Below are 26,160 nucleotides of genomic sequence, written 5' to 3'. Positions count from 1 at the left end.
TTTTTTACGTATTTGTTAAAACTGTCATTATGTTGTGACTGTATGGCATGAGAGATAATCTGTGAAAAATCTATTTCCTCTGCTTTCTCCTAGTGCTATCTAGAAACAACCAATCAGAGGCAGGAGAGTTTTAGAGCTGTCAAGCCACAATGTGGCTGCTCATCCTCCCTCCCCAACGCTCAGTATAGTCAGTTTAGCTACCAATGACAGCAGATAAACATTTTTCCATTAATGATAAGTTGATTTGCCACTATTAGCACATTTAGCAGTGAGTGAATGAGGTTGATTGACCGTCCTACTGGTTCTGATTGGTTGTAATAGTAGCGCAGGAAGGAGGTGGAGGAGATAGATTGCTTTCACAGATTATCTGTCTCATACCAAACTGGCATGACATGGTGACAGCTTTAACAAATATGGAGAAAACATATTTTTTATTAAAGTTATATACTGCAACTTGAATAAAATGCAACTACATTGCATTTTTTGAGAAGTCTGGATTGCTTCATGTATATTTTATATGTTGCCTATGACTGTTGCTCATGGGAAGAGACATTTCAGTAATCTAAAACTAAGAACAAATTTAAGCAACCTACCTGCATACTGTATGCAGAGTGTTGCATGTAAAATTCATGAATAGTAAATATTGTGCTAATATCAGTATTGGGCCAAAGAAAGCAAGACAGTTGTAAGCCTTTAAAATGGTGACACTTTTGATAGATCAAATACTCAAAACCAGCAGCTGCGCGGGGGGGGGACTAATTAAATTTTTTTGTCATGGGGCCCAAGACTCCTGGCGGCGCAAGGCATGTTATTGTTGGTGATGTGTTTAACATGTCTCTTCCAAATGAGACCATGAATCTCAAGAGATTATCCTGTATAAATAAATAATTAACAACAATAATAAAAAATATTTAAATTTTTGTTTGTGCCCATCAGCCACTTTGGAGGCAAGAATGAAGTTGATCTTTATCAAGGATGTGGTTAAGAGCCTCTTTCCTCTCATCTGTTTCACAGTTTCTGTAATCAAGTGCAATAGCCGATGCTATTTCTGAATATGGTAATGGTCTAAACCACTGGAGTCTTGAACCACAAAGCTTTAAAAAAAAAAAAGCCTGAACAACATCATGAATTCACTCATTTTTACCCTGAGAGTTGCTGCTGACAGTCAGCACCATGAACACTGGAGAAGTCATTTATACCGTGTTGGAAGTCCTCATCGCAGTCTGCTGCTGTCTGGGAAACATGTTGGTTGTTTTTGCTTTGTGGAAAACTAAAGGCATCCAACAACCCACCTTCTGCCTTATTGTGTCTCTGGCTGTGGCTGACTTTCTGGTTGGATTTGTTGCCATACCAATGGCTGTGCTGGTGRATGGACGTCTGGAGACTTCATTCCACACATGCCTCTTCATCAGCTGTGTACTCATCCTCCTGACCCTAGTTTCAATCCTGTGTCTGATGGCTATTGCTATTGATCGTTTCCTGCGGGTCTATATCCCTCTGCGGTAAGAAATTGTCTTTTACTTTCACTGAGCATATTTAGACTCACTGGAGAACTTTCAATCATTCTGAATACTTACTTACATTTTATTCTGAGTTCTGACAGGTTTTCAGCTTGACCTCAGGTTTTTATAATGTCTTTTTCAGAGTACAAAGTGGGAGTTCAATGTATATGAAGCATTCTTTCACCAGAGCGGACGGATGGTGAAAGACAAATCTTTAATTCATTTGGTGCAGAAATCTTTCATTTATGGTGGATTTCCTGTGATCAGACATTGTACAAACAAGCTCAAATCTTGAGTCATCTCAGTCACATACTTTTAGTAGCTATCAAAATGTTTCAGTCAAAATTCTAGTTGTGGTATATTTGATAGAGTTAATTTAAATGTATGGTAAAGCTCACTGTTATACTACATTTTAAACCCAGTCCTGATGCGAGGTTGGAATAACAACCATCACTTAGGAATAGAAAATTATGCCCAAGTGAAAACATCCAGCTGCTGATATAAGATTGTTCTTTTATTCTATGAACTACTGACAAGCCTTTGAAATTCCAGGCAAAAATTAAGTATTTGCAGAAAATGAGGAATGGTCAAAATAACGAAAACGATGCAGTACTTTCAGACCCCAAATAAGGCAAAGAAAACAAGTTCATATTCATTTAGAAACAACAATACTGATGTTTTAACTCGGGAAGCATTCAGAAATCAATATTTGGTGGAACAACCATCATGTTTTAAATGGGGTTCAGCGCAGCAGGCTCTTTACTTTCTCCAGAGCTGTGTGTATATGAAAACAAGGCTTAAGTTAAGCATTTGTGTATAATTTTAACTGTATTCATTTAAGAGACGAAATTTAAATTGATTAAAGTCTTATTGTTGTTTCACCATTTCACTAAAGAAAAAAAACTGTGGATATGTCTGTGAGGGTTCAACAGACCAGCCAGAAAAGACGCTGAATGGATTCCAAAAAATATTCCTATTTATTACAAAAATTTCAAAAATAGTTCAAAAATGATTAATTGGGCCCAAAACTGAGGTCAACATAATTACAACTCAGGTAGTGACACAAAGAACTCAAGCACAAAACTGGCTAACAAACAACAGAGAAACTTAAATAGTGGCTTATCAGACCACTGCTGACACACAACAAGAACTTAAACAAATACTGGTCAACACAATTCTAAATCTTTAAGTTAAATAAACACTATTAGAGCTAAACTAACTGCCAAAAAGAAGAAACATTAAAGAAATGGTCAAAATAAACTAAAGAAAACCAAATTTCCCCTTCCCCTGGCAAACCGATGGAGGAGGTTTGCCAGCTATATAAGGACATCAATTAGCTGGAGATCTGCTGTGCGACTCCAGCAGCACACAGAAGAAATCGGTTTTGAGTTACCGATTTCCAAAATAAATCGGTAACTCAAAACAAGAAGAAATTAATTTGTTGCATTTAACAAAAATATGAAGAACTGACAGATAAAGTTAACTAACTGTGTGCACTTCAAATAGTTAACTAAAGAGTCAGGCTAATGAAAATAATTTTTAAAATGAAAATCTAATCCAATAAATATCTAAACTAATGTTAATGTTAGATATTTAATGTCATTTAATGTTAAGGATGAGCAAAAAACAATTACCATTCAGATCTCTGTGTGACAGTAAGTCAGTATAAGTTTGATTTCCTTGACGTTGCGTAAAATTCTGACTGGCGCTTTATATCTTTCTTTACAGATACAAACGGACTGTAACCTGGAAACATTCCTATTCTGTGGCAGCTGCATGCTGGCTTGTTGCAGCACCACTGAGTTTTACTCCCATGTTTGGATGGCATAAAGACCCACCTGACTCTAATTCTACAGATGTTTGCCGGTTCATAGATGTGATTCCCATGTCCTACATGGTTTACTTTAATTTTTTTCTCTGCAACCTGATGCCTCTGTTGGTGATGATTGTTTTGTACAGCTGTATATTCTGTTTCATTCATGGGAGACTGAAAGAAAAACCAGGTGGTGCTCAAAATCAGTCACACATATACCTTCAGAAAGAAAAACAGCTTGCATCGTCTCTGGCTCTGGTCTTGACTCTTTTTGTGGTCTCCTGGCTCCCTATTCACATTATGAACATTGTGGTTTACTTTCATGGACCAGACACTGTACCAAACATAGCTTTCTATGCTGGCATTCTGCTTTCACATGCTAATTCAGCTGTCAACCCAGTAGTGTATGCATTTAAAATAAAAAAGATCAAGACAGCTTATGTGAAGATTTGGAGACAGTTTGTTCTGTGTTCAGCAGAAAATCAAGGCTCTTCGGTGAGCCAGACAGCAGAAAACGCCAGCAGTAACATGAGAAGTGGTGAAAACGAAACAACGCTGATCTAACTTTTTCAGTCTGTTTCTTTGTGATACATGTCACTGAAATACGGATTTCATGTCTTAAAAGAGCTGTATAAATTGCATACAATCCTTATTTAATAATGAACTGCAGCTTTTGTTGTCTCTGTTTTCATTTTCTTCATTTTTGTGCACTAGGTGATCTTTGCTAAGTTGTATAAAGAGCTTGATGATTTGTATAAAGGACAAAACATGAAACAATGTCAGATTTAAATAGTCATTGCCATTTTTTAGACCAAGGCTGATAAATCGAACTATGATGGAATTAACTTCTTCCTCATCGTTAGGTTTTTGTTAAATGTTTGCCCATGTAGGGCCACCGCCTACATGGGCCGTACATGGCAGTGGGCCCACATGGTTTTGCTATTAATCTGACAAGCCTGATCAGGACGTATTGAATAAGGCTGCATGGCATTCACATGTAAGCTTTGGCCTTTTTCTTAGCACTATAGGCCTTCCAGTAACCGGGTGGATCAGCGACTCCCGCTCCTCCTCCCCGTCCCAACCAACTTGCAACACAAAGTTACATCTTTGCCTGTATACATCAACAACAATAGCATGAAAACAGTACAATCCACTAAACAATTCTGAAAATCAATACCATATGCACTACCAAAAGAAAGGTTTCCACTGATAACAAATATGGACACATTTTTAAATCCCTTTATGAAACTTTTGAACTCCCCGAGTGGGACCAGACTGGAGAGCTTCGGGCTCTGCTGAAGCAAAACCTGAGGAGAATAATTTTTTTTGCCAAGCTTATTATGCACTGATGGAACAATTCATGTAATAAATTCCTGAGAGAGAAGGCTCATGTTTGTTTAATTAATGCATGAAATGTAGCATGACAGGTGTTAAAGAACCAGATTGAGGAGGGATTTATAAATGATGATGTACCAGTGTAAAAATATAATAGTGTGCAGAGAAAACAATTTAATTTTAGGTGCAATGGTAACTGAAAGGTTTGCTACCTGTGATAAATAACCTAAGTGCTCCATTATAAGAGAAGCACAAAATATATGGAGACAGGCTGCATAAAAATCACAAACATGAAGAGCAGTTTTTTCCCCCTTACAATAATTTCTTAAATCTTAATGCAAGTACTAGCTAACCTAACTTAAACACCTGATTGGAATTTACACATTGTTTGATTATGTTAAACTCACCACAAAAATACTTCTTGGACCCTTACTGTACTTTAAGTTTTGTTCAGTTTATCGAATAAAAACTCTGTAATCCGACCTACAAACCTTAGCTGCTAAAAAAGACAACAATCCTTGCAAACATCGCTTGAACCTGTATCAAAGTTCATAGTTAAACTTTAAACATTTAGCTAAATGAACAGGATGTGCACTGCTGTTCAGTATTTGACTTGAATCAAAGTACATAAGTGCCAGAAACGGGAAGGAACATTGTTTTTCCTTTTAAATCCACCACTACTGAAATTATAGCTTAAGTATCAGGAGTGTAACTCTGTGATATCTGTAGTAAACTGAGATTTAAAATGTTAAAATATGTTGGTAAAGGAAGAGGTCAATGAATAAATCACAGACTGCTGCACACTCACAGAAATGATTCACAGCAGAGTAAATTTTTATGCATTTACATCTGTTTGATTTTATTTAAAAACTCATATTGTATACATATATGCCTTTAACTTTGTTATTATTTACACAATCTAATCAATTCTAGAACGTATTGAATGTAATTAGTTAATATATACTAACAAAGTTTAGATAATTAAAGTTGTTAAACAAACAAGATTCTGGTACTGAAATTTTATGTGTTTGGTTTTCATTGAAGTTATGAGAATTGAAATGGGGGATCAGACACAATGTCCTGCACCAGTAGGTGGAAGTAAAGTCCCTGTAAGTTGGCTGCCACCTGTCTTAAGAGGGTAAAAGAAGAAGAGGATGCACTTTCCCCAGCACTCCGGTCCATGTGGGTAGAGTTGTCGTCTAGTGATCAGAAGGTTCGATCCCAGCTTCCTTCTGCCACATGTCGATGTGGAAGTAAATGGAAGTTTGTCATGTAATAATATTACATAAATCTTAAAAGTTAGGATTAAATATTTCTGCGAGTGCAGCTTGAAGAAGGCACTGGCACTGCTACCACAGGTGGATAAGCGATCAACGTGGCCCCGGGGCAGAAACTTAAACTTAGACATCTTCTCCACATGGTAGATACCAATCACTTACAAAAATAAGTATTATTTTAGTTTCAAACTACAGTATGCTTCAAAATTTCAGTCATAAACTGAGATCTTGTGTGCTTTTTTTTCTTTTTTTTTTACCCTTGTGTTTTTAGCAGGGCCACACAGATCAATAACCCTGAACCGCTGGTGAACAGAGTCAATCTAGAGTTCACTGCTCCCAGCCATATGTTAACGGTATGTTTTTCGCTCATGTTGGTGGCAGAATATAAATATGTGTACATTTTCAGAGTAAATTTTTATGTGGTCAGAGAATGTCAATAAGCCAATGTGTAAGCTGCTCTCTAACACTGGTTGGACAGTGGCATTTAAAAATGAGCAATACTAGCAATATAGTGAATGTCACAAATAGGTTTTAAAATTGCATTACTTTTAAAAAGTGTAACTTTAGAAGTTATTCAACACCCGTAAGAATATAAATGACATTAGAAAAATGTTTTTAAAAACGGTAACAGAAAGATTTCTGCTGAAGCTATTTAAGGCAGAAAATCCCTCCACAACATCTGGATTTCTCTAACCCCAGTTGCAAATCATGTGGCAAATATAAAGTTTAGTGAAATTAAGACCAGGCTGAAGTGATGTGTCAGAAAAATTAATATATTGAAGATACTAGTGAAGGATTGTGAAAACATTAAAGAAACATTAGATAAGTGTTTCTGGTAGCAGTGTCACTGACTTTGCAAACAGACCAAATGGTTATTTGATCAGCAAACACTGGGAAGGGTAAAATTGGGGGAGGTGCATTTTCTGTCACTGACAAAGGGGCGGTTGGAGGTACCAGAACAATAATTGGTCAGTAGCAACTTTAAAAAGCAGACCTGTGTGGAGTGTGAGAAGAGCCTGCTGAAGATCCATAATGAAGACTCTTTGGGTTGCTGTTGTGCTGAGTTTTGTCTCAGTGGGTCAGCCTGCGCCTCTGACCTGTGATAAACTAGCAAAGCCAGTTGAGAAACGTCCAGACGTAAGTGAAATGGCATTTTCCAAATGATTTATTTTTTCTAATAAATAAAAAAAAATACAGAGTAACACATTTTTCTTAAGAATTTAGAATGTTTTTCACAAATACATCTGTTCCTCTGTTCTAGTTGTCTGGGAGGTGGCACTACATAGCTGTATCAACAGAGGTCTGCTTGCCAGCATTGCTAATTAACAACATATTTTGGCCAAGTATTGCTGTAGACATTACTCATAAGGGCACGCCAAACCTCTATGCTGCTACGGTTAAGGGTAAAATGTGAGTAATCTTTATTTTGTCTTGCATTTTTAAGTAAAATCCTTGATTTTTGTATTTTATGTTAAATGTTGAAATAAATCATTTCCAGGTATGGCTTCTGCATCAATGAAACAGAGGATTTTTTTCAAGAAACCAACAAATTATTTGAAGTCAACAGTGAAAGTAAGAAGCTGTTTCATCAGGTGTTTGTATCAGTTTCCAAACTCTGTCTCATTTCCTGTAGTGATGTTTCAAATTACATTAATATAAAAAAGGACAAGCAAACATTAGCACATACCAGAAATTGTTGTTTCATATCAACAATTTCTGATATGTGCTTAGAAAACACATAAGTTTTCTAATCACCTGAGACCCTACAATTATTTAAATTGCGCATAGGGATTAGAATTCAGGTTAATCTGCTACAGTATGTTTTGCATACTTTGATGCAACTTTAAAATGATAATGATGAAGTTTAATTTAAAATGCATTACAATCCCTCACACTGTTTTCAACAGATGCTCCAGTTGGTGAGCCAGATGTCGTGCTGCAAACCAGCTGCTCTGACTGCATCGTCCTAAAGTCCAACGACACTTTGAGCACTGTTTCATTACTCAGTAAGGATAACAAATTTATTTAACCTAAACTGTTAGAACTTTACATGTAAATTCTGTTGCACTAAATAACTTAAATTGGTGAGAACTTTGGTGAACCTCTTGCCCATGTTATGGGAGAAATCTGGTGACACATGATGGTTTGCTGATATGGCTTGGTTTCTTGTCAAGATCTCTGAAATTCAACAGTAGATGGTTCAGTAGTAAAATGTGTCCCTTGACCTTAAATCAATAGGGCTCCAGGGGTCAGTCTGAAGTGATATTAGTTAAACCATATAAAAATCAAAGGCATCATAATAGCCTGTGTTAATAATATTTAAAAATTGATAGATAAAAATTGAATATTTTTGACTAACTGCGTATTTTTGACGCTGTCAGTCAAAATGACAGACAACAATTGAAATTGGCTTGGCCTCTGCAGAGTGCCTGGAAAATATATAATAACCTTGCTTTAAGAGAATTATTTTTTATTCTTCCTATTTTTTTGCTCGTAGCACAAAACTATTCTAGCAACCTTGATGAGCATGAATCAATTTTTGTCAGTTCCTTTTCTAATAGTTTTGCTACATTATTGTGTAAAATTGCAATTTTCTTTGACTGACAACTTTCCCAAAGCAGGATACTGGTTAAAAAGATTGCACCATTTTTCTTTTATGCCACATCTTCACCAGGTAGGAGAACGACCATCACTGAAGAGGAACTGAAGGAGTTTGAGATGCAGGTCCAGTGTGTTCGCTTTTCCAAACCACAGGTCTTAAATGCAGACCAAGGTGAGACTCCTACACCCAGGAAAACTGTATGTATTGAAGTAAATACAGCAACGTGTTTATTTCTGATCATTAATACTCCTTTTCTTTCTCAATTTAGACTATGATAGCTGCCAAGATATTGACGATATCACTGAAGATCAGTCTCGCACCTTCTTGCTCCAAGTGATTGAAAGAGTAAGAAGTTCTCACCAAAGCATACTCAAGTGTTTTGTAGACATGTTACTTTCTTACATTCCTGTTACAATTACTTAGAGAAAAAACATTTGTATGTGACTACAGACGATGACTTCAACTACAAGCTTTATTTAAATGTTTCCATTTTGAATGTAAATAAACATGAGTGGCAACATCTTGCTGTAGAAATGCAGTTGTAAATTATAAACAACTCTGCTCTTTCTCTATTTCTTCTCTAATGCTTTACTTGTTTAGCTTCCAGCAAAATCCTGATGATCTCGACACATTACTGTGGAGTCTAGATAAGGCAGGCTCATTTATTTGTATGGGACATTTACTGCAACAGGGGAATTCAAGCAAGATAATCCAGCAAACAAGCAAAAACACTACATTGTGGAGGCAAAGTAAAGATTTGTTAGCAATATAATAATCTGAAATATCCAACATGAGTCAGAATTTTTATTTGATTGTGTTTCTAACCCTGGTTGGAAAGAGGAAAGGCCAAATTACAAACACAATAATTTGTTATTGTAAAAGTGAAAAAAAAAGTTTCATTTTTGTTCAATATCAGGGAAATGTCAGGGAATAAGGGGCCATAAGGCTCAAACAAGTCCAGAACAACAACAGAAGACTGAGGTGTGGCGTTCTTTACGGATCTGCTGTAAAGCTGACTGCTACAATATATCCTTCCTGCCCAAAACCATTAGAATCAGTGACTACTCTGAAAAAAGACTGTGCTATGGGTTAAAACAATAACTTAATTTCTCTTTGGGATTAATAAAGTGGCTGCACAGTGGCGCAGTTTGTAGAGCTGTTGCCTTGCAGCAAGAAGGTTCTGGGTTCGATTCCCGGCCCCGGTCTTTCTGCATGGAGTTTGCATGTTCTCCCTGTGCATGGTGGGTTTTCTCCGGGTACTCTGGTTTCCTCCCACAGTCCAAAAACATGACTGTCAGGTTAATTGGCCTCTCCAAATTGCCCCTAGGTGTGAGTGTGTGTGTGTGCATGGTTGTTTGTCCTGTGTGTCTCTGTGTTGCCCTGCAACAGACTGGCGACCTGTCTTGGGTGAACCCCGCCTCTCGCCCAGCACGCCAGCTGGAGATAGGCACCAGCAACCCTCCCGACCCCACCAAGGGACAAGGGTGCAGGAAAATGGATGGATGGATTAATAAAGTATTTTTGAATTGAGTTGATAGACCTTTACAAGACTCCCACTTTGAAAAATTGAGTATTGACAGAGAAGCTGAGAGGAAGGTTTAGAACTTCCATAGACAAGATCCACATTATAGCTCATTTAACACGATGCTATGATCTGGGCCTCTGCTTGTGGCAGAACCTGAGGTTTAGACTTCCATACTCACTTGTTGCATTGATTTTGAACATTGAATGTTTAAAATCGCTGCTACCCCTGCAACCCGACCCCGGAAAAGTGGAAGAAGACGGATGGATGTTTAAAAACAAAGAACATTCAACATTTCAGAACATTAAACAGTACCGGTACTGTTAATTGTGTGTTCTCTTGATAAATGATAACTACAGAATGCAAAACTAGTGCTTAACTTTAACTGTTCCTCTTACACCTTTAAATAGTCTGTGACTGTTGTTCTATCTGAAACCAATCTTGCCAATTTTTTCCATTGGTATTTCTGTTGTGTTGGGGATTTGCTAATATACTCCCACTTCCTCCAAAAAGGCTAATCGTAGCGTTGTCCTCTATAAAACTCATGACAGCTAAATGCAAGACCTCTGTGGTACTAATTGCACATGAAGATGTTATTTATCTTGTTTAAATATCGTTGCTTTTATTCACAAAGTTAGATTTTCCATTGTCTGTTACTACCCAATAGTAAGTCCCGCCCACTCCTCACAACTCTTTGGACTCACTACAGCCCAGTTCTCTGTCTAACAGGTCCGGAAAACCCCCAGAAACTCGGGTCTTACCCTAGCAATAGTTTATGGTGAATTATCTGTTTAAACTGGGGTCGGAAAGGACTCGTCTAGCTCTGACTACCTTCGATCCAGAAGTTATGACCTTTTACAGTTGGGGGGCAATCCGCTGAGTAGCCCTCACAGCGACATAACCCCTACAACCACTCCTGTTAACGGTAGCTCCTTTCCTAAAATAACGGCACTTGTTAACGGCTAGATTAAATTTAGTGACTTAGAGTTAAGTCCCAAGGTCATTATTTTAACACTCACCAGAGGAAAACACATAGCCATCCATTCCTTAGAATCATGTATGTTAACTTTACCACAATTAGGAGAACCAACAATAATTAAGACTGACACAATTAAACTCACTGTCCACAATTCTCATTAGAATTTTAGAATAATAATTTTATTAAGCAAGCTTTGGCAGGGGCATATAACAACAGATTAATTTCCAAGAGTTATAAAAGAAGCAAAATAATGAAATCAACCAGGATTAATCACCTCCTTTCCTTGTTCTTATTCCTAACCTGTTTCACTAAATTCACTGAGCGAGGCTTTGGGAGAAGCTGGTCAACTCATACCCGATGGTCATTGATCTCGGCAGCTGTAATCTTTTGAGGTCCTTGGTCAGAGTCTTTGTCCAGCCGGAGCAAAGTCCTCTTTACTGAAGAGAAGCGGAGAGAAGACTCACGCTTTCCATTAAACGTGCAGACTCTTTGTCTTTGAAAGACCTCCGTCTCTTCTCCAAGTCAGCTGCACCGGGGTTGAGAGCGTTGGGTAGAGGCAGAGGATTCGGTCGGATCAGGGACCAGGGTTGGTGGCGGGTGGAGCTCGTCCCTTCTAGGCAGCGTGAAGTCGTGGAKTAAGTTTCCCTTGGTCCCTCGGTGTAATCCTCTGCTGGTCTTTAGTCAGCTCCCTCTGATGACTCCGCTTCTGCGCTGCAGACGAAGAACCCCCGTTCTGTCCCGTACCACAGTATTTATGTGCTGTGTTTTCACGGAACCTGCCCATCGTTATGTCATTACCTGATGTCATGCAAGGCAGGGCTGCCTGTGGAAAGCACCGGGCTCTTTCTCAAGTTTCCAATGACTCATTCTTGCCTCCTCGCTTCATCGGGGCAGTTCCCTTTTTTCCGTTGACCATCTGTTTCCCATTCTGCCGCACCCTTGCTTTCCTTCCTYATTTGATGACTCACCCTTCTGTCCYTAGCCTTTTGCTCAGTGAGAAGTACTCTTTTYCCTTYACTTCGGTATCTATGATTTTTAATAATACATGCTGACTTTATCTATAATCATGTTGTTCGTTGGTTAACTCAAAAGTACAACCTTCAGCSTTTCCTAATGTAAACCATTATCATTCACTTGATTGTAAGTACAGAACATCAACTGATTAGGAGTACAGAGTATACATTACCATAACATTTACTTGATTAAAGGTACAGAATACATGTTTTGATCATTCATTACAGACATTTCTTCATTGGCCTGTATTTTATCACTTTATAATCACTTATCACTTATAATCATCATTTAATTATTATTCCGAGTATACTGTTATTTCTCAGGCCTTTATTCCATTTTTCTGCGTATACCTGGACAGATCTCACATACTTCATGCCAGATTTCTCGACACCATGTACATTTAAGTCATTTATAATTGTGTCTTTAAACTTAGAAAAATGTCATATTTGCAGCTAAATTAACTAGTATATTATTATGCAAAGTCCTCCATGTATTATAACACACACCTCAGAGCCACATTAGATCCTTCTATCTTCTGAAGATTCTAAATTGTATATTGCTTTTCAGAAAAGTCCAGCATGTATTATAAATCCTGCTGTTTCTCCACTCACTGCATAAATGCATCAGTGAAAGTAGCTCACCCCTTTCTAAAAAAAAAAAAATCCCAACATAATTTCCACACTGTTGATGCAAATACACTGTCAGAAATAAAGACAAACAGTAGTTCCTTTTGAAAAACATAATATGACAATGAGGAAGAAGTTAATTCCACCATAGTTCAATTTATCAGCCTTGGTCTAAAAAATGGCAATGACTATTTAAATCTGACATTGTTTCCTTTTTCAAATAAATTGGAAATAATCAGAACTAAGTGGAAAACCTTCAAGCTCTTTACACAACTTAGCAAAGATCACCTAGTGCACAAAAATGAAGAAAATGAAAACAGAGACAACAAAAGCTGCAGTTCATTATTAAACAAGGATTCCATGCAATCTACACAGCTCTTTCAAATCTTGAGATAAAATCCGTATTTCAGTGACATGCATCACAAAGAAACAGACTGAAAAAGTTAGATCAGCGTTGTTTCGTTTTCACCACTTCTCATGTTACTGCTGGCGTTTTCTGCTGTCTGGCTCACTGAAGAGCCTTGATTTTCTGCTGAACACAGAACAAACTGTCTCCAAATCTTCACATAAGCTGTCTTGATCCTTTTTATTTTAAATGCATACACTACTGGGTTGACAGCTGAATTAGCGTGTGAAAGCAGAATGCCAGCATAGAAAGCTATTTTTGGTACAGTGTCTGGTTCATGAAAGTAAACCACAATGTTCATAATGTGAATAGGGAGCCAGGAGACCACAAAAAGAGTCAAGACCAGAGCCAGAGACGATGCAAGCTGTTTTTCTTTCTGAAGGTATATGTGTGACTGATTTTGAGCACCATTACCTGGTTTTTCTTTCAGTCTCCCATGAATGAAACAGAATATACAGCTGTACAAAACAATCATCACCAACAGAAGCATCAGGTTGCAAAGAACAAAACTGAAGTAAACCATGTAGGACATGGGAATCACATCTATGAACCGGCAAACATCTGTAGAATTAGAGTCAGGTGGGTCTTTATGCCATCCAAACATGGGAGTAAAACTCAGTGGTGCTGCAACAAGCCAGCATGCAGCTGCCACAGAATAGGAATGTTTCCAGGTTACAGTCCGTTTGTATCTGTAAAGAAAGATATAAAGCGCCAGTCAGAATTTTACGCAACGTCAAGGAAATGAAAGTTTTTTTTTTTTTTTTTGTGAAATGGTGAAACAACAACAGCTCTGGAGAAAGTAAAGAGCCCGCTGCGCTGAACCCCATTTAAAACCTGATGGTTGTTCCACCAAATATTGGTTTCTGAATGCTTCCCGAGTTAAAACATCAGTATTGTTGTTTCTAAATGAATATGAACTTGTTTTCTTTGCCTTATTTGAGGTCTGAAAGTACTGCATCGTTTTCGTTATTTTGACCATTCCTCATTTTCTGCAAATACTTAATTTTTGCTTGGAATTTCAAAGACATGTCAGTATTTCATAGAAAAAAAGAACAATCTTGAGCTTGTTTGTACAATGTCTGATCACAGGAAATCCACCATAAATGAAAGATTTCTGCACCAAATGAATTAAAGATTTGTTTTTCACCATCCGTCCGCTCTGGTGAAAGAATGCTTCATATACATTGAACTCCCACTTTGTACTCTGAAAAAGACATTATAAAAACCTGAGGTCAAGCTGAAAACCTGTCAGAACTCAGAGAATAAAATGTAAGTAAGTATTCAGAATGATTGAAAGTTCTCCAGTGAGTCTAAATATGCTCAGTGAAAGTAAAAGACAATTCTTACCGCAGAGGGATATAGACCCGCAGGAAACGATCAATAGCAATAGCCATCAGACACAGGATTGAAACTAGGGTCAGGAGGATGAGTACACAGCTGATGAAGAGGCATGTGTGGAATGAAGTCTCCAGACGTCCATYCACCAGCACAGCCATTGGTATGGCAACAAATCCAACCAGAAAGTCAGCCACAGCCAGAGACACAATAAGGCAGAAGGTGGGTTGTTGGATGCCTTTAGTTTTCCACAAAGCAAAAACAACCAACATGTTTCCCAGACAGCAGCAGACTGCGATGAGGACTTCCAACACGGTATAAATGACTTCTCCAGTGTTCATGGTGCTGACTGTCAGCAGCAACTCTCAGGGTAAAAATGAGTGAATTCATGATGTTGTTCAGGCTTTTTTTTTTTAAAGCTTTGTGGTCTAAGATTCAAAACTACAGTGGTAAATTTAGACCATTACCATATTCAGAAATAGCATCGGCTATTGCACTTGTACACAGAAACTGTGAAACAGATGAGAGGAAAGAGGCTCTTAACCACATCCTTGATAAAGATCAACTTGATTCTTATATATATATAATATATATAAATATAATTTTAAAATAGATTATAATATTTTCTATTATTATTATTAATCATTTATTAATAAGAGAAAATCTCTTGAGACTCAGGGTCTCATTTGGAAGAGACCTGTTAAACACATCACCAACAATAACATGAAAACAATAGTACGATTCACTAAACCAAAAATCAATACCATATGCACGACCAAAAGAAGGGCTCCCACTGATAAAATACACATATTTTCAAATCCCTTTATCAAACTTTTAAATTCCCCAATTGTGACCAGATTGGAGAGCTTCATGTTCTGCTGAAGCAAAACCTGAGAAGGAGAATTATTTTTTACCAAGCAAATTATGCACAGATGGAACAAAGAATATAATAAATTCAGCCATAGTTAAAATAATTTTTGTGAGCAAGTGTGGCATGTTTTTCTGCATGCAGGGGTTATTTCTGGGTTCTCTTGCTTCCTCCCACAAAAGGAAGCACTAACATAGTGCATAGCATGTTTGTGCATATTCTAACTATACGCTAACATGCACAGCTAGTGTTAGTTCAAGACACAAGGTAATCTAATAAAGTTAGTTGTCTAAATTACTGTTAGGTGTGAGTGTGTGCATGATTGTTTGTCTTGTGTGTCTCTGTGCTGCCCTGTGATCGACTGGCAACCTGTTCAGTGTTCTTGCTCAATAACCACTAAATATAGGCAACATAAACAATGGATGAATGGAACTGTGAACACAAATCAGTTCATTTTAACCTGATCAATCTCAGTTGAGAACAATTTCTTGTTACGGATGAACTGCTAAATGACTGCTGAAACGCTTATGCTGGTAAGGGTAAAACCACAGGCTGCAAACTCCAAATAGAAACAAGCTGTGAAACGCATTCACTGGTATTCAGGCTTCCTCTTTTCTTCTGACTTCTGCACGTTGAAATGTTATCAACCTCCACCAAACTTAAAGGTGTTTGTGGAAGTACGCCACAACAAGAAATCTAAATGGTTCAGTAATCTCATCAACAATGTTATTAATCAATGATTGTACAATTGCTTAAAATAAAGTGTCAGGCCTACCCAGTAACACACTAGCTGTGTTTTTATTGCAAATGTGTGCAAAACTTCATCAGTGGTCCCCTAATGTAAAAAAAACAACAACAAAAAACATACAATTTTGGAATTGTGGTGTTTCCATAAGTTAAGAAGTGCTATTAAAAGCACATGTGAATAAGTTTGTTCAAGCAATAAATCATTAGAAATTACTTATTGTGTGGCAACATCCAGTTGTTAATCAGGTGACTTCTGTGATAAGAAAAAATGCATCTATAGAAATTTAGCAAAAATAAACTAATTTTGATATTGGACAAATGGTTTTATCTGCACACTCTTAGATTTTTACACTGGTACATCAGCATTTACAAATCTATCCTCCATCTGGTTCTTTTATACTTGCCATGTTACATTTCAGACATAAAAGCAACATGAGCAACATTTATTATGTTCATTGTTCCATCAGTGCATAATAAGCTTGGCAAAAAAATAATTCTCCTTCTCAGGTTTTGCTTCAGCAGAGCCCAAAGCTCTCCAATCTGGTCACGTTTGTGGAGCTCAAAAGTTTCATAAAGGGATTTAAACGTATGTCCATATTTGTTATCAGTGGAAACCTTTCTTTTGGTAGTGCATATGGTATTGATTTTCAGAATCGTTTAGTGGATTGTACCGTTTTCATGCTATTGTTGTTGATGTATTCAGGCAGCTAAAACAGCTAAAATATATGGTGGTGCCCTGCTATTTCCATCCTCTTATATCAGCAATGAAAAATTCTAAATACACACTTGGAAACCTGTGTTTGGTGCCTGATTTTTATTTGTCAGGCATAAGTGACAAAAGTTGGAAAAAGACCGATTCTGTTGGCGTAACAACACAAAACAGCGTAAGAAGATCTCCACACAAGACCTGATTTGTTTATTTATTTATTTTACAATTTTGTTATTGCTTATTTTTTAAACAACAGCTGCTGATTAAAATGAATGTTATATCCTTGACATGATTATGAGTTCTTTTTTTTTTTTTTTTTTTTTTTTTTTACCGAGAAGCGCCGTGTAAATGGTCAGATCCGCCGGACCCGCCTCTCTGGCTGCAATGCGCGCTCCCGACGCAGGGGAAACAGATTTTCACAGGGGAACAGAATTTCGCACAACACAAAACTTGTGACTTGTGACTTCTTCAAGCTGCAACAGCCTGTGATTTCTCGACATATTTCAATATTGCAGTGCTTTATATCTCATTTACTACCGATATCACAAAGTTACACTCCTGATACTCACTCTATAGTTTCAGGTGAGTAGAAGTGGACTTAAAAGGAAAAACAATGTCCCTTCCCGTTTATGACGCTTATGTACTCTGACCCGAATCAGGTTATAACCGTGTAAGCGGCTAAGGTGTCAGTCGGATCACAAAGTTGCTATTCGATCAACTGAACAAACCGAGAAAGTTTGCGTAAAGTACAGTAAGAAGTATTTCTGAGGTGAGTTTAACATAACCGAACAATGTGTAAATCCCAATCAGGTGTTTAAGTTAGGTTAGCTAGTATTGCATTCACATTTAAGAAATGATGGTGAAGGGGGAAAAAACTGTTCTTCACGCTGTTTGTGATTTTTACGCAGCCCGGCTCCATAGATTTTGTGCTGCGTATTTGACAATAAAACATGATCAATCTTTTTGTTTCCTGCTACTACACAGCCCGGGCTAGCTTGTGCAGTTTTAGCTTTGGCAGAGAAAGCCTGGAATTTAATACAGCACGACTAAAGTATTCCTGCCAGCTACTCCAGGTATCTTTTCTGAAATAGGCAGACCGTGCTCATTATTTTTACATGTAGTTCTACCATTATGTACTTGATTATATATTTGGTTTAAAAATGAATCTTCAACTTCTTATTCTTAAATCAGCAAATCCTATAAACTACATACTCAGAGAAACAAGCACATGTTACGTTTAGGGAAGTGAAATACTGCATTTCGAAATCATTTAGCATAAGGAAACTGTATTTGAAACTTTCACATCTTTATTGCATTGGAACATTTTTGTTAACTGAAATAAAAATAAAAATGAGAGTTTGCAAAAAAAAAAAAAAAAAGAACAACTAACAAAATAAAAGTGTTCACAAAATTAACTGAATTTATAGCTTATAGCTGACATTATATAGATGTGCCACATGTCAGCAGATAGCAGGAACATCAGTCAAGTGTTGCTGCTGTACGTCCAAACTTAACATGCCAGCTACAGTTGGGGAAAGTGCCAAAGTTCAATTTGAGATAACTTTGAAAATGACTGCAACTTAGATAAAAGGAAGTGTCGTGTAGTGGAAGGAAATAAATGACATTATTAAAGGGGAACAAACCCACAAATATTAAGGATCACTTTGATTCACCCATTCACATTCACAGTTAATTTCAGTGATTTTCTTTTTAATCAGTTTTTTAAGTGATAGCTAAACACTTAAAATGTGTACATTGCACCAGCTTCCAGCAGCTGAGATGTAATACCACAATATGTGCTAAATATCCAAAACATTATCCTCATGATGGCTTGGCTGCTATGTTGTGGTGCTATCAGTCAATTTCAGTGTTTTTTCACTAATGTAAACACCTGCATTTAATGTTGCGCTTCCTAATGCGCAAATTGAAATTAATCTGAATTACTTTTAATTTGGTTAATCTGCATTAGCTGCTTTGCAGTTGCTGTTACTGTGCTTACTGAATTTCCGACCGTTATAAATATTTCTTATACTTGCCTGATATTTATGGCTATTCTGCTTTAAATGAATACATAAAAAAACACTATTATCAATTTCTGGGATTTATATTTTTTACTTTTCTACTTTTCCAAACTTGCCCCATATTTTGTAACTCATCTTACAAAACAGATTTAAACTAGAACTGAAACTAATACAAACTCAAATGAAACCAGCATTTAAAATTATAATAATAATTAATCAAACAAATGGTAAAAAGTACCTAAAACTAAAATAGAATTGAAAATCTAAAGTCAAAACGAAACATTAAAACTGATAAAAACTGCAAGCCTATTAAAACATTGGTTTGGAGAATGAAGCACAGCCACAGCAGCCTGGCAGCTCCACTTCATGCTGCTGACTAAAATAACACTAATGGAAGATATAATAATCCTTACTGCAGAAGTTGGAATAATTTGATTTCCAGCTCTGTTTCTGTCCAGATCTTACTCTGTAAAGGTTACAAAGTATTTTAGTACACTCCATTTGAATATGGTGCATTAGGTCTGTTATTACATAAGGACCATATTTTTATGCAAATGACAAAGTCAAGTCAAATGTGACTTGACTTTGAACAAAACATTACTCCACAAAACATTACACAGTATATAATGCTATACTGTAAATTTTATAGCTATACTGCTATAAGCTTTAAGTGTTACATTAGCAATAAATATCAAATATATCGATCAATGTGCCAGTTACTAGGAATCAAAGGCAACTCTACACAGGTGGAGTTTAACCTTGATTTAAAGGACCTCAGTGTTTCAGCATCTTTGCAGTTTTCTGGACGTTTGTTCCACATTTGTGGAGAATAGAAACTGTATGCCACTTTTCCATAATTTGGTTCTGGAAAAGATACAAGAGAGATAATAAAAAACTTACAATTCATGCTTCTTTTTTTTTTGTTTTTTCCTGTAGTCATGGAGCTGGTGATCCGCCGCTACCGTCCCTCAGACAAGGACACGGTGCGGCGCCTGTTCAGCAGCGGCATCAGGGAGCACATCGGCCCATGTTTTCAGAATGCCATGACCAGCCCTCTCCACCTCACTATTACCCTGTCTCTGGGTGTGGTTGGATACCTCCTGGGCTCTTTGTGCACAGCTCTGTTGCTGCCAGCAGCCTGGATGGGACTCATCTACTGCTGCTCCTACGACCTATTCGCCAGGTATGTCGCAGCGAAACTGAAGACAGACATGCAGGACATCGATGGGAGCTACCTGAGCAGACCGGATGACTGCTTTTGGGTGGCAGAGGCTGAGGTCGACGGGGCAACGCAGGTCATCGGCATGGTGGCTGTATTGTGTGTAGAAAGTGGGAATGAGAAGCATGGGGAATTGTTCAGAATGAGCATCTCGCCAACGTCCAGGCGGATGGGACTGGGCCGCAGGTTGACTCAGACTGTGATTGATTTCTGCAAGGAGCGAGGCTTCTCCAAGGTGGTGCTAGAGACCACCTCCACCCAGATGGCTGCTGTGGATCTGTACAAAAAACTGGGGTTCAAACTTGTCCTCACACACACAGAGGTATACTCTCCCTCCTGGGTGCTTGCGTTGGTCCAAGTCACCATTTTAAAAATGGAAAAACTTTTGTGAAGTTACAGTTTAGGGTTTGCCTCTGTGTCTTACTTTGTACCTCTGAAAGAAAAGCCTGTCTTATAAGTGGCAGCTTTTCCGCTTACGTGGGGACCAAAAACGGTGTGAATAATTTGTGACATCAGAGAAAAACAAATGAAAGGCTTTAATATGTGAAGGTGTGAGGATATAAAATTACAATATTGCAGAGTTAATCATTTTTGTTTACAGGTGGGGATTGGTTAAATCATGCCATTTCACTCTGATTACAATGCATTCACCATCATTACGTTTGGTTGTCTCTAACTTATTGAAAGTGGTTCTAATTTCTTGTTTACACTTGTTAAATGTTTAATGCATGAAAACTTAACAGTTTACTTCACCTATTGAATATTATTGAGTGTGTTATTGATTTGACATGTTTCCACTAACTGTCTTTATAACAACCAATTTTATTCCCCTGACAAAAAATCTGAAATAAAGATGATTTTTTCTAATATGTTGTCTTTATTTGTATTTTTTTGTTTAATTTAGCAATAGAATAAGTCAAAAACATTTCAGTAAATGAGCCCTGACCTTTCTACCGTTTGTCCTTTCTTCCCTTCCTTTCTTCTTTTCCGTTAGACCTCACCACTCACCTTCAAGCGCTCTGTCTGTTTAGATTAATCAGCCTGACCTAAAACTACATTTCATAATGTTGACCCGTCGAGGTTTTTGTTGATCTACCACAATTAAATCAAAACCTTGGCACTGATGTGTGTATTTTTGGTTTCAATCAGATCTTACATTTATACAATAGGCATAATGCCACAATTTTTAACTGTTTTATTGATGCATCAAAAGCGTTTGATTATGTAAATTATGAAAATGTGTTTTATAAATTGCTTGTAGAGAAAATCCTAAATATTTATTTAGGATCTTAGTGTATCGGTATGCTCACCAGTTTGTTTGGGAAAAGTCTGTATCATTTTTTTATGTGGGTAAAGTTGTGCAACAGGGCAGCATTTTGTCTCCTTCTTTTTTTAACGTTTAAATGGATGATTTATCTAAGCTGCTGAATCAATGTGGGACTGAATTTCAGGTTGGAAACAGAACCATCAACCACCTGATGTATGCTGACGATCTTGTGTTTTTTTTTGTCTATGTAGTGCTGGTCTGCAGCAACTGTTTTGTTTTCAGTATGGATTGGAGTTTGATATTAAATATAATGCAAAAAGAGGAACGTCGTGGTTGTCAGGAGCGAAGAGGACACTAAATTATCTTTCTCTGACTTCACTCTGAAGTTGAAGTTAAAGTCAGTCATAAATATTAATACAACATATACAGTGACAATGAGTAAAATTTTGTCTCAAAAGCTTTTCTACTAAAAAACCCAAAATGCTGTGTAATAAGTCTGCGAGGCAAGAAATACATATTTTTTGTACTTGTACATTTGTTCTACAAACATATTTATGCATCTCTTATTTTAGTAACAGCAAGCAAAAAGACTTGGCAATTAACCTGATTCAGATTAGATATACATTTGCTTTTGTACCTGGATAATATTTGATATATAAACAATTTTTACATTTATTTTTTAAATCACTAATTTGTTACTGTGGACCAACCAATGTTAAAATTAAACAGTGACATATTTGAAACAGATCTATTTGTAAGCACTTTTGGTTTGTTGGTGTAAGAATCATTTTCAGTTCGACACAGCAGAGGGCTCTGCTTACCTAAGAAATGCAGCAGTTCCAGGTTCTCAGCCTGCAAAAAGTATTGATATTGCAACATTTTCTGCATGTTGTCATATTATAACCATAAAGTTCAGGGCATTTTATGTGATCACAATCTAAGATTTCTGTTTGCAAAAACAATTTTAAACACAAATATATACTATCCATAAATAAAATTATTATTAATACAATTATTGTAGTTATATATTTTTTTGTTATTTTTATTTATTTAATTCATTTCCTTTTTTAAGACACTGGTTATCCAGATTCATTTAAATTGTCCCGATTGTGAAAAAGATGAAACAATGTTCATGTACATTTCTGCTACATGTGTATTTTCATTCTGTCGGTAGGTGGAGCCAAATATTCAAAATCATTTCAAGAACAGACGTGAAGAAGAAGTTCTAGGGACTCTTCAAAACTCTACCAAACAGAAAATACAATAATAAATGTACCAAAAAAAAAAACTTTAAAAACGGGTGAGATTTATTCTGACAATAAAAGCTAGAGCTGAATTAGACCCAGGGGAAATATATTGCTGTAATAACTAGCATAACACATTATTTTTATTTTATTATTAACTGATATTACTATAAGCAGATGGCCCTCTTTATTGTGTTTTAAAATGTGTACAGTCAAAGGACCGTCTGGATTTAATTTATTTTCCAGAATATTTGCCAAACAAGTTTTATTTTATAGTATTTACCAGAAAGATTGAGTGCAGAAATGGAACACGATTCTAAAAACAGAGACTTTTACTGTAAACTGAGAGAAACGATGACAAAAACTGTTACCGGGAACGATAGGCGATGCTAGCCAGTACAGAACTGATCCAGCAGGATAAAAGAAGGCTCTGATATAGGTTGTAAAAGCTGGGGAATACAAGACAAAATACGTTTAAATAGTAATAACGACACAAAAGAGAGAAAAAAAATCATAAGATAAAATACAGCTGCTTGTGCTGTCATATTGTATATAAAGGTAGGATTATTTTGACATCTAAATCACTTCAAAAGTGATTTTGAAGTGATTTCAAAATCACTTCAAATTTGAAATCACTTTCAAAATTTGAAAGATCTTTCTAAATCTTATTTAGAAAGATTTATAATCAAAAACAACTATTTTTTTATGTGTACTTGGGAATTTGTATTTTTTTTTTTTATTATTCAAAGTTTTTATTTATTCTCAGATCAAAATGTTTTAAGTCAATGTTTAGTCTGATTATTTTATACTTTAATCATTTTGGACAAATATTTAAAGTATTTTCATATTAGAGGGAATAGTCATATGTTAGATGTGACGTTTCACTGGTAAAAAGAAAAGAAAAAATTCTATTCTAAAGTAGCATCATACCTAAAGCCCACGTTTTTGCAGTGAAATCACTAATTGGCATGTCATCATCATATAAATACCAGGGTTTTTTTTTTTTTCAAACAAGTAAGTGTTCCTTTGTGGTTTTTTTACTTGAAGCTTTTTTCTTACAACTTTACTATTTAAGTTGTTCAGTCAACAGGCATGAAAAGCACGCCTCCTGCTTTGTTGTGCTGATACCTTCAACCTGCAGAATACCAGTCAACAACTCACCCAGCAGGACAGATCTCTGCTGGCGCTTTTGAGCAACATAACTATGCCACATTATATGACCTTATTTACTACTACATGGAGAGGAAAAACATCCAGTTAAGCTCGTAATTAATGTTTTTTTTAAACGTTCACAAAGAGGATTTTATGTTGTTGATTTCGCTTTATGAGACCTGTAAACGTATTTTTGGACAGTCAGTCAACTATTTCCTGTTTTCTTTCTCTTTTTTATTTCCATGTGAAAAAAAAAAGTCTCGTCCTTCTTTAAAACTCTGAATTGTTTTCTCCCTCTGGCTTTATTTTTAAAAAAACACACAACCTTTTTGGCTGAAGCTAGAAATTGGTTTTGGTTGGGGAAATTAGCCTGGTCTCATCACATTAAGCACTTAAGAACAACATAGGTCTCATCATAAAATATTCACACAAAACTTCAGACATACGGCTCATATTTACATTTAAATTATTTAAAGCACTGCAACAAAGTGCAGTGCTTTACACTTAAATACATTTGTTACAGGCAGATAAATTGCTTTAGTTTTCGTTAGTCAGCCCAGGTGTTACCACTGACATAATTACTATTCAAGTGTTCTTATTTTAACTCCCCTCAGGAATATTTAAAGGTTTCTACATTTAAGACTGTTATATTGTTTTAGAAATTATTTTTATCACTCCAGGGACACTTGTGGAGTACCACAGGGTTCAGTGCTTGTGCAGGTAAATTATTTAAAATGAACATGACTGAATTGTTTTAAAACTTGGATAAATTTGGAACATATGTTTTTGATTTGGAATATGTCTGTATGATTGGATTGAATTGAGCATTTTGCTAAGTTCCTTGACACAACATGTACTGTGAAGTGACATAATTTAAAACTGAATTGAATTTGATGATAAAAAAAAAAAAAATTAAGACCGTCTTTGTTCTCAGTGAATCTACGGTTGAACTCTTTGGGTCTGTGCAAAGGTCCTTTATCTCATTCCTCTACCCACAAACCCAACACAACTTGTTTTGAGTTCATCTCTACACATTTCAGGTGAACAACACTTGGTCCTTCTCCAAAGCAAAGAGAATGATTGAGAAACCAAAGGTAAAGTAACTCTAGCCTGTGTTATAACACTTGGCAGTGTTTTTGTGTGCTTTCCTTGCCCATCAAAGACTGAGTTCACCGTTTGTAAAACTCCAAACAAGAAGACCGTACAGAATCTGTGTCAGCTGTTGAAGAGGCAGAAGAGACAAACATATCAAGGTCTGTGCATGGTTAAAGGCCATGTATAAAAGTCAACACACAGCATGTTCACAACACGCTATGTTTAAAACATTTTTAATCCGCACAGCTACAAATGTGATGGAGGACAAAAAGGGATTTTTTCTAAAACCAAAAAAAGAAATGATTTGATGAAGTTTGATTTTTACAGTGCTACAGAAGAGGGACAAATATGGGGTTAAACTGGGTCGCAGCCCTCTGGGTCATTGCCTCGGCACTTTTGCTTTGTCATCATGAGACATTTAACCTTGTGTGTTATCAACAACACATTAGCCAGACCAAAAAAATAAATAAAAAGGAATTACAAAAGGTGGGCTGCATGGAGCCCCGGAGTTTGCATGTTCTCCCTGTGCATGCGTGGGTTTTCTCTGGGTACTCCGGTTTCCTCCCACAGTCCAAAAACATGACTGTCAGGTTAATTGGCCTCTCCAAATTGACCCTAGGTGTGAGTGTGTGTGTGCATGGTTGTGTGTCTCTGTGTTGCCCTGCGACAGACTGGCGACCTGTCCAGGGTGACCCCGCCTGTCGCCCGGAACGTTAGCTGGAGATTGGCACCAGCAACCCTCCCGACCCCATTAAGGGACAAGGGTGCAAGAAAATGGATGGATGGATGGATGGAATTACAAAAGAGATTTAAATCCCAGCTCCGGGGAGGGGAAGCATTTTATTTTCACATCTCCTTTTGCAGAATTTCAGGTAAACCTGCTGGTTGCCTACATGTGCCAGCTCAGATTTGCTCAGCAACAATGATAAGTTAAGAAGGAATTTGAATTGTACAAGTGATTTCATTAAATTAGGACAGAATCCAGCAACAAAGTAGGCAGGTCACATTGATGAGATAGTAACCAGTGTTTGCATGACCTTCAGCCATTTGGGTTAATTTTGTGTAGGTGTGTGTGTCTTTCTGACCTTGCTGATATACTGTAAGGACCATTTTTCCTTACAGTATATCAGCTGTATATACAGCTGATATACTGCTGTATATCAGCTGTATATACAGCCCCAAAAGGACTGCTCCTTTTGGGGCCCAAAACCGGGACCCCGTTAGAAGAAGTGCTGTACTTTGGTCAAGACTTGGTTTAAGACTGAGGTGTGAATTGAGTTTAGTTCAGGCTTAGTTTTAGGCACGTGCTGGTAATGGTTCAGGTTTAGAATAAAGGTCATGGTTGGGCTGCTGAAATGAATAAAAAATAAATACAAATTTGGTTGTGTGTGCATGTGTGGACGTGTGTGTGCGTGTGTGTGTGTGTG

The 26,160-nt window shown here is 36.9% G+C and overlaps 4 protein-coding genes across 6 annotated transcripts; 3 read left to right on the top strand and 1 right to left on the bottom strand.

The window, feature by feature from the left end:
- The first annotated feature begins 1,173 nt into the window (after positions 1–1,173).
- LOC103464836 (adenosine receptor A1-like) lies at positions 1,174–3,879 on the top strand. The gene is made up of 2 exons (XM_008409204.1): positions 1,174–1,502; positions 3,231–3,879. Exons 1-2 carry the CDS (start codon positions 1,174–1,176, stop codon positions 3,877–3,879), a joined length of 978 nt encoding a protein of 325 aa, XP_008407426.1.
- A 3,017-nt stretch (positions 3,880–6,896) lies between these two features.
- LOC103464676 (uncharacterized) lies at positions 6,897–9,101 on the top strand. Its single transcript, XM_008408930.1, has 6 exons — positions 6,897–7,064; positions 7,189–7,337; positions 7,426–7,499; positions 7,835–7,933; positions 8,602–8,700; positions 8,798–9,101. The coding sequence occupies exons 1-6, from the start codon at positions 6,960–6,962 to the stop codon at positions 8,950–8,952; spliced, it is 681 nt and encodes a 226-aa protein (XP_008407152.1). The 5' UTR covers positions 6,897–6,959; the 3' UTR covers positions 8,953–9,101.
- A 3,956-nt stretch (positions 9,102–13,057) lies between these two features.
- On the bottom strand, positions 13,058–14,752 carry LOC103464675 (adenosine receptor A1-like). Its single transcript, XM_008408929.2, has 2 exons — positions 14,424–14,752; positions 13,058–13,765 (listed from the first exon to the last, which is right to left on the bottom strand). The coding sequence occupies exons 1-2, from the start codon at positions 14,750–14,752 to the stop codon at positions 13,114–13,116; spliced, it is 981 nt and encodes a 326-aa protein (XP_008407151.1). The 3' UTR covers positions 13,058–13,113.
- Positions 14,753–17,185: 2,433 nt separating this feature from the next.
- nat8l2 (N-acetyltransferase 8-like 2) lies at positions 17,186–20,844 on the top strand. Of its 3 annotated transcripts, XM_017304683.1 has the most exons (3): positions 17,186–17,317; positions 17,395–17,504; positions 19,693–20,844. In XM_017304683.1, exon 3 carries the CDS (start codon positions 19,695–19,697, stop codon positions 20,364–20,366), a length of 672 nt encoding a protein of 223 aa, XP_017160172.1. In that variant the 5' UTR covers positions 17,186–17,317; positions 17,395–17,504; positions 19,693–19,694; the 3' UTR covers positions 20,367–20,844. The 3 variants fall into 3 exon arrangements, with proteins under 3 accessions (XP_017160172.1, XP_008407149.1, XP_008407148.1); XM_008408927.2 differs by lacking the exon at positions 17,395–17,504; XM_008408926.2 differs by having other exon boundaries at positions 17,186–17,504.
- Positions 20,845–26,160: the final 5,316 nt, after the last annotated feature.

The sequence above is a fragment of the Poecilia reticulata genome, linkage group LG5, assembly GCF_000633615.1.
Source record: "Poecilia reticulata strain Guanapo linkage group LG5, Guppy_female_1.0+MT, whole genome shotgun sequence".
Lineage (NCBI taxonomy): Eukaryota > Metazoa > Chordata > Actinopteri > Cyprinodontiformes > Poeciliidae > Poecilia > Poecilia reticulata.
Note: the sequence above shows the minus strand (reverse complement) of the source record. Positions and strands in the feature narration are given on the sequence as shown.

Bases quoted from the DNA above. Each gene is read 5' to 3' on its own strand.
- LOC103464676 (XM_008408930.1), top strand. From the start codon at position 6,960: ATGAAGACTCTTTGGGTTGCTGTTGTGCTGAGTTTTGTCTCAGTGGGT. The intron at 7,065-7,188 runs GTAAGTGAAATG...CCTCTGTTCTAG, and splicing joins CAGTTGAGAAACGTCCAGAC to TTGTCTGGGAGGTGGCACTA. The intron at 7,934-8,601 runs GTAAGGATAACA...CATCTTCACCAG, and splicing joins GAGCACTGTTTCATTACTCA to GTAGGAGAACGACCATCACT.
- nat8l2 (XM_008408927.2), top strand. From the start codon at position 19,695: ATGGAGCTGGTGATCCGCCGCTACCGTCCCTCAGACAAGGACACGGTG.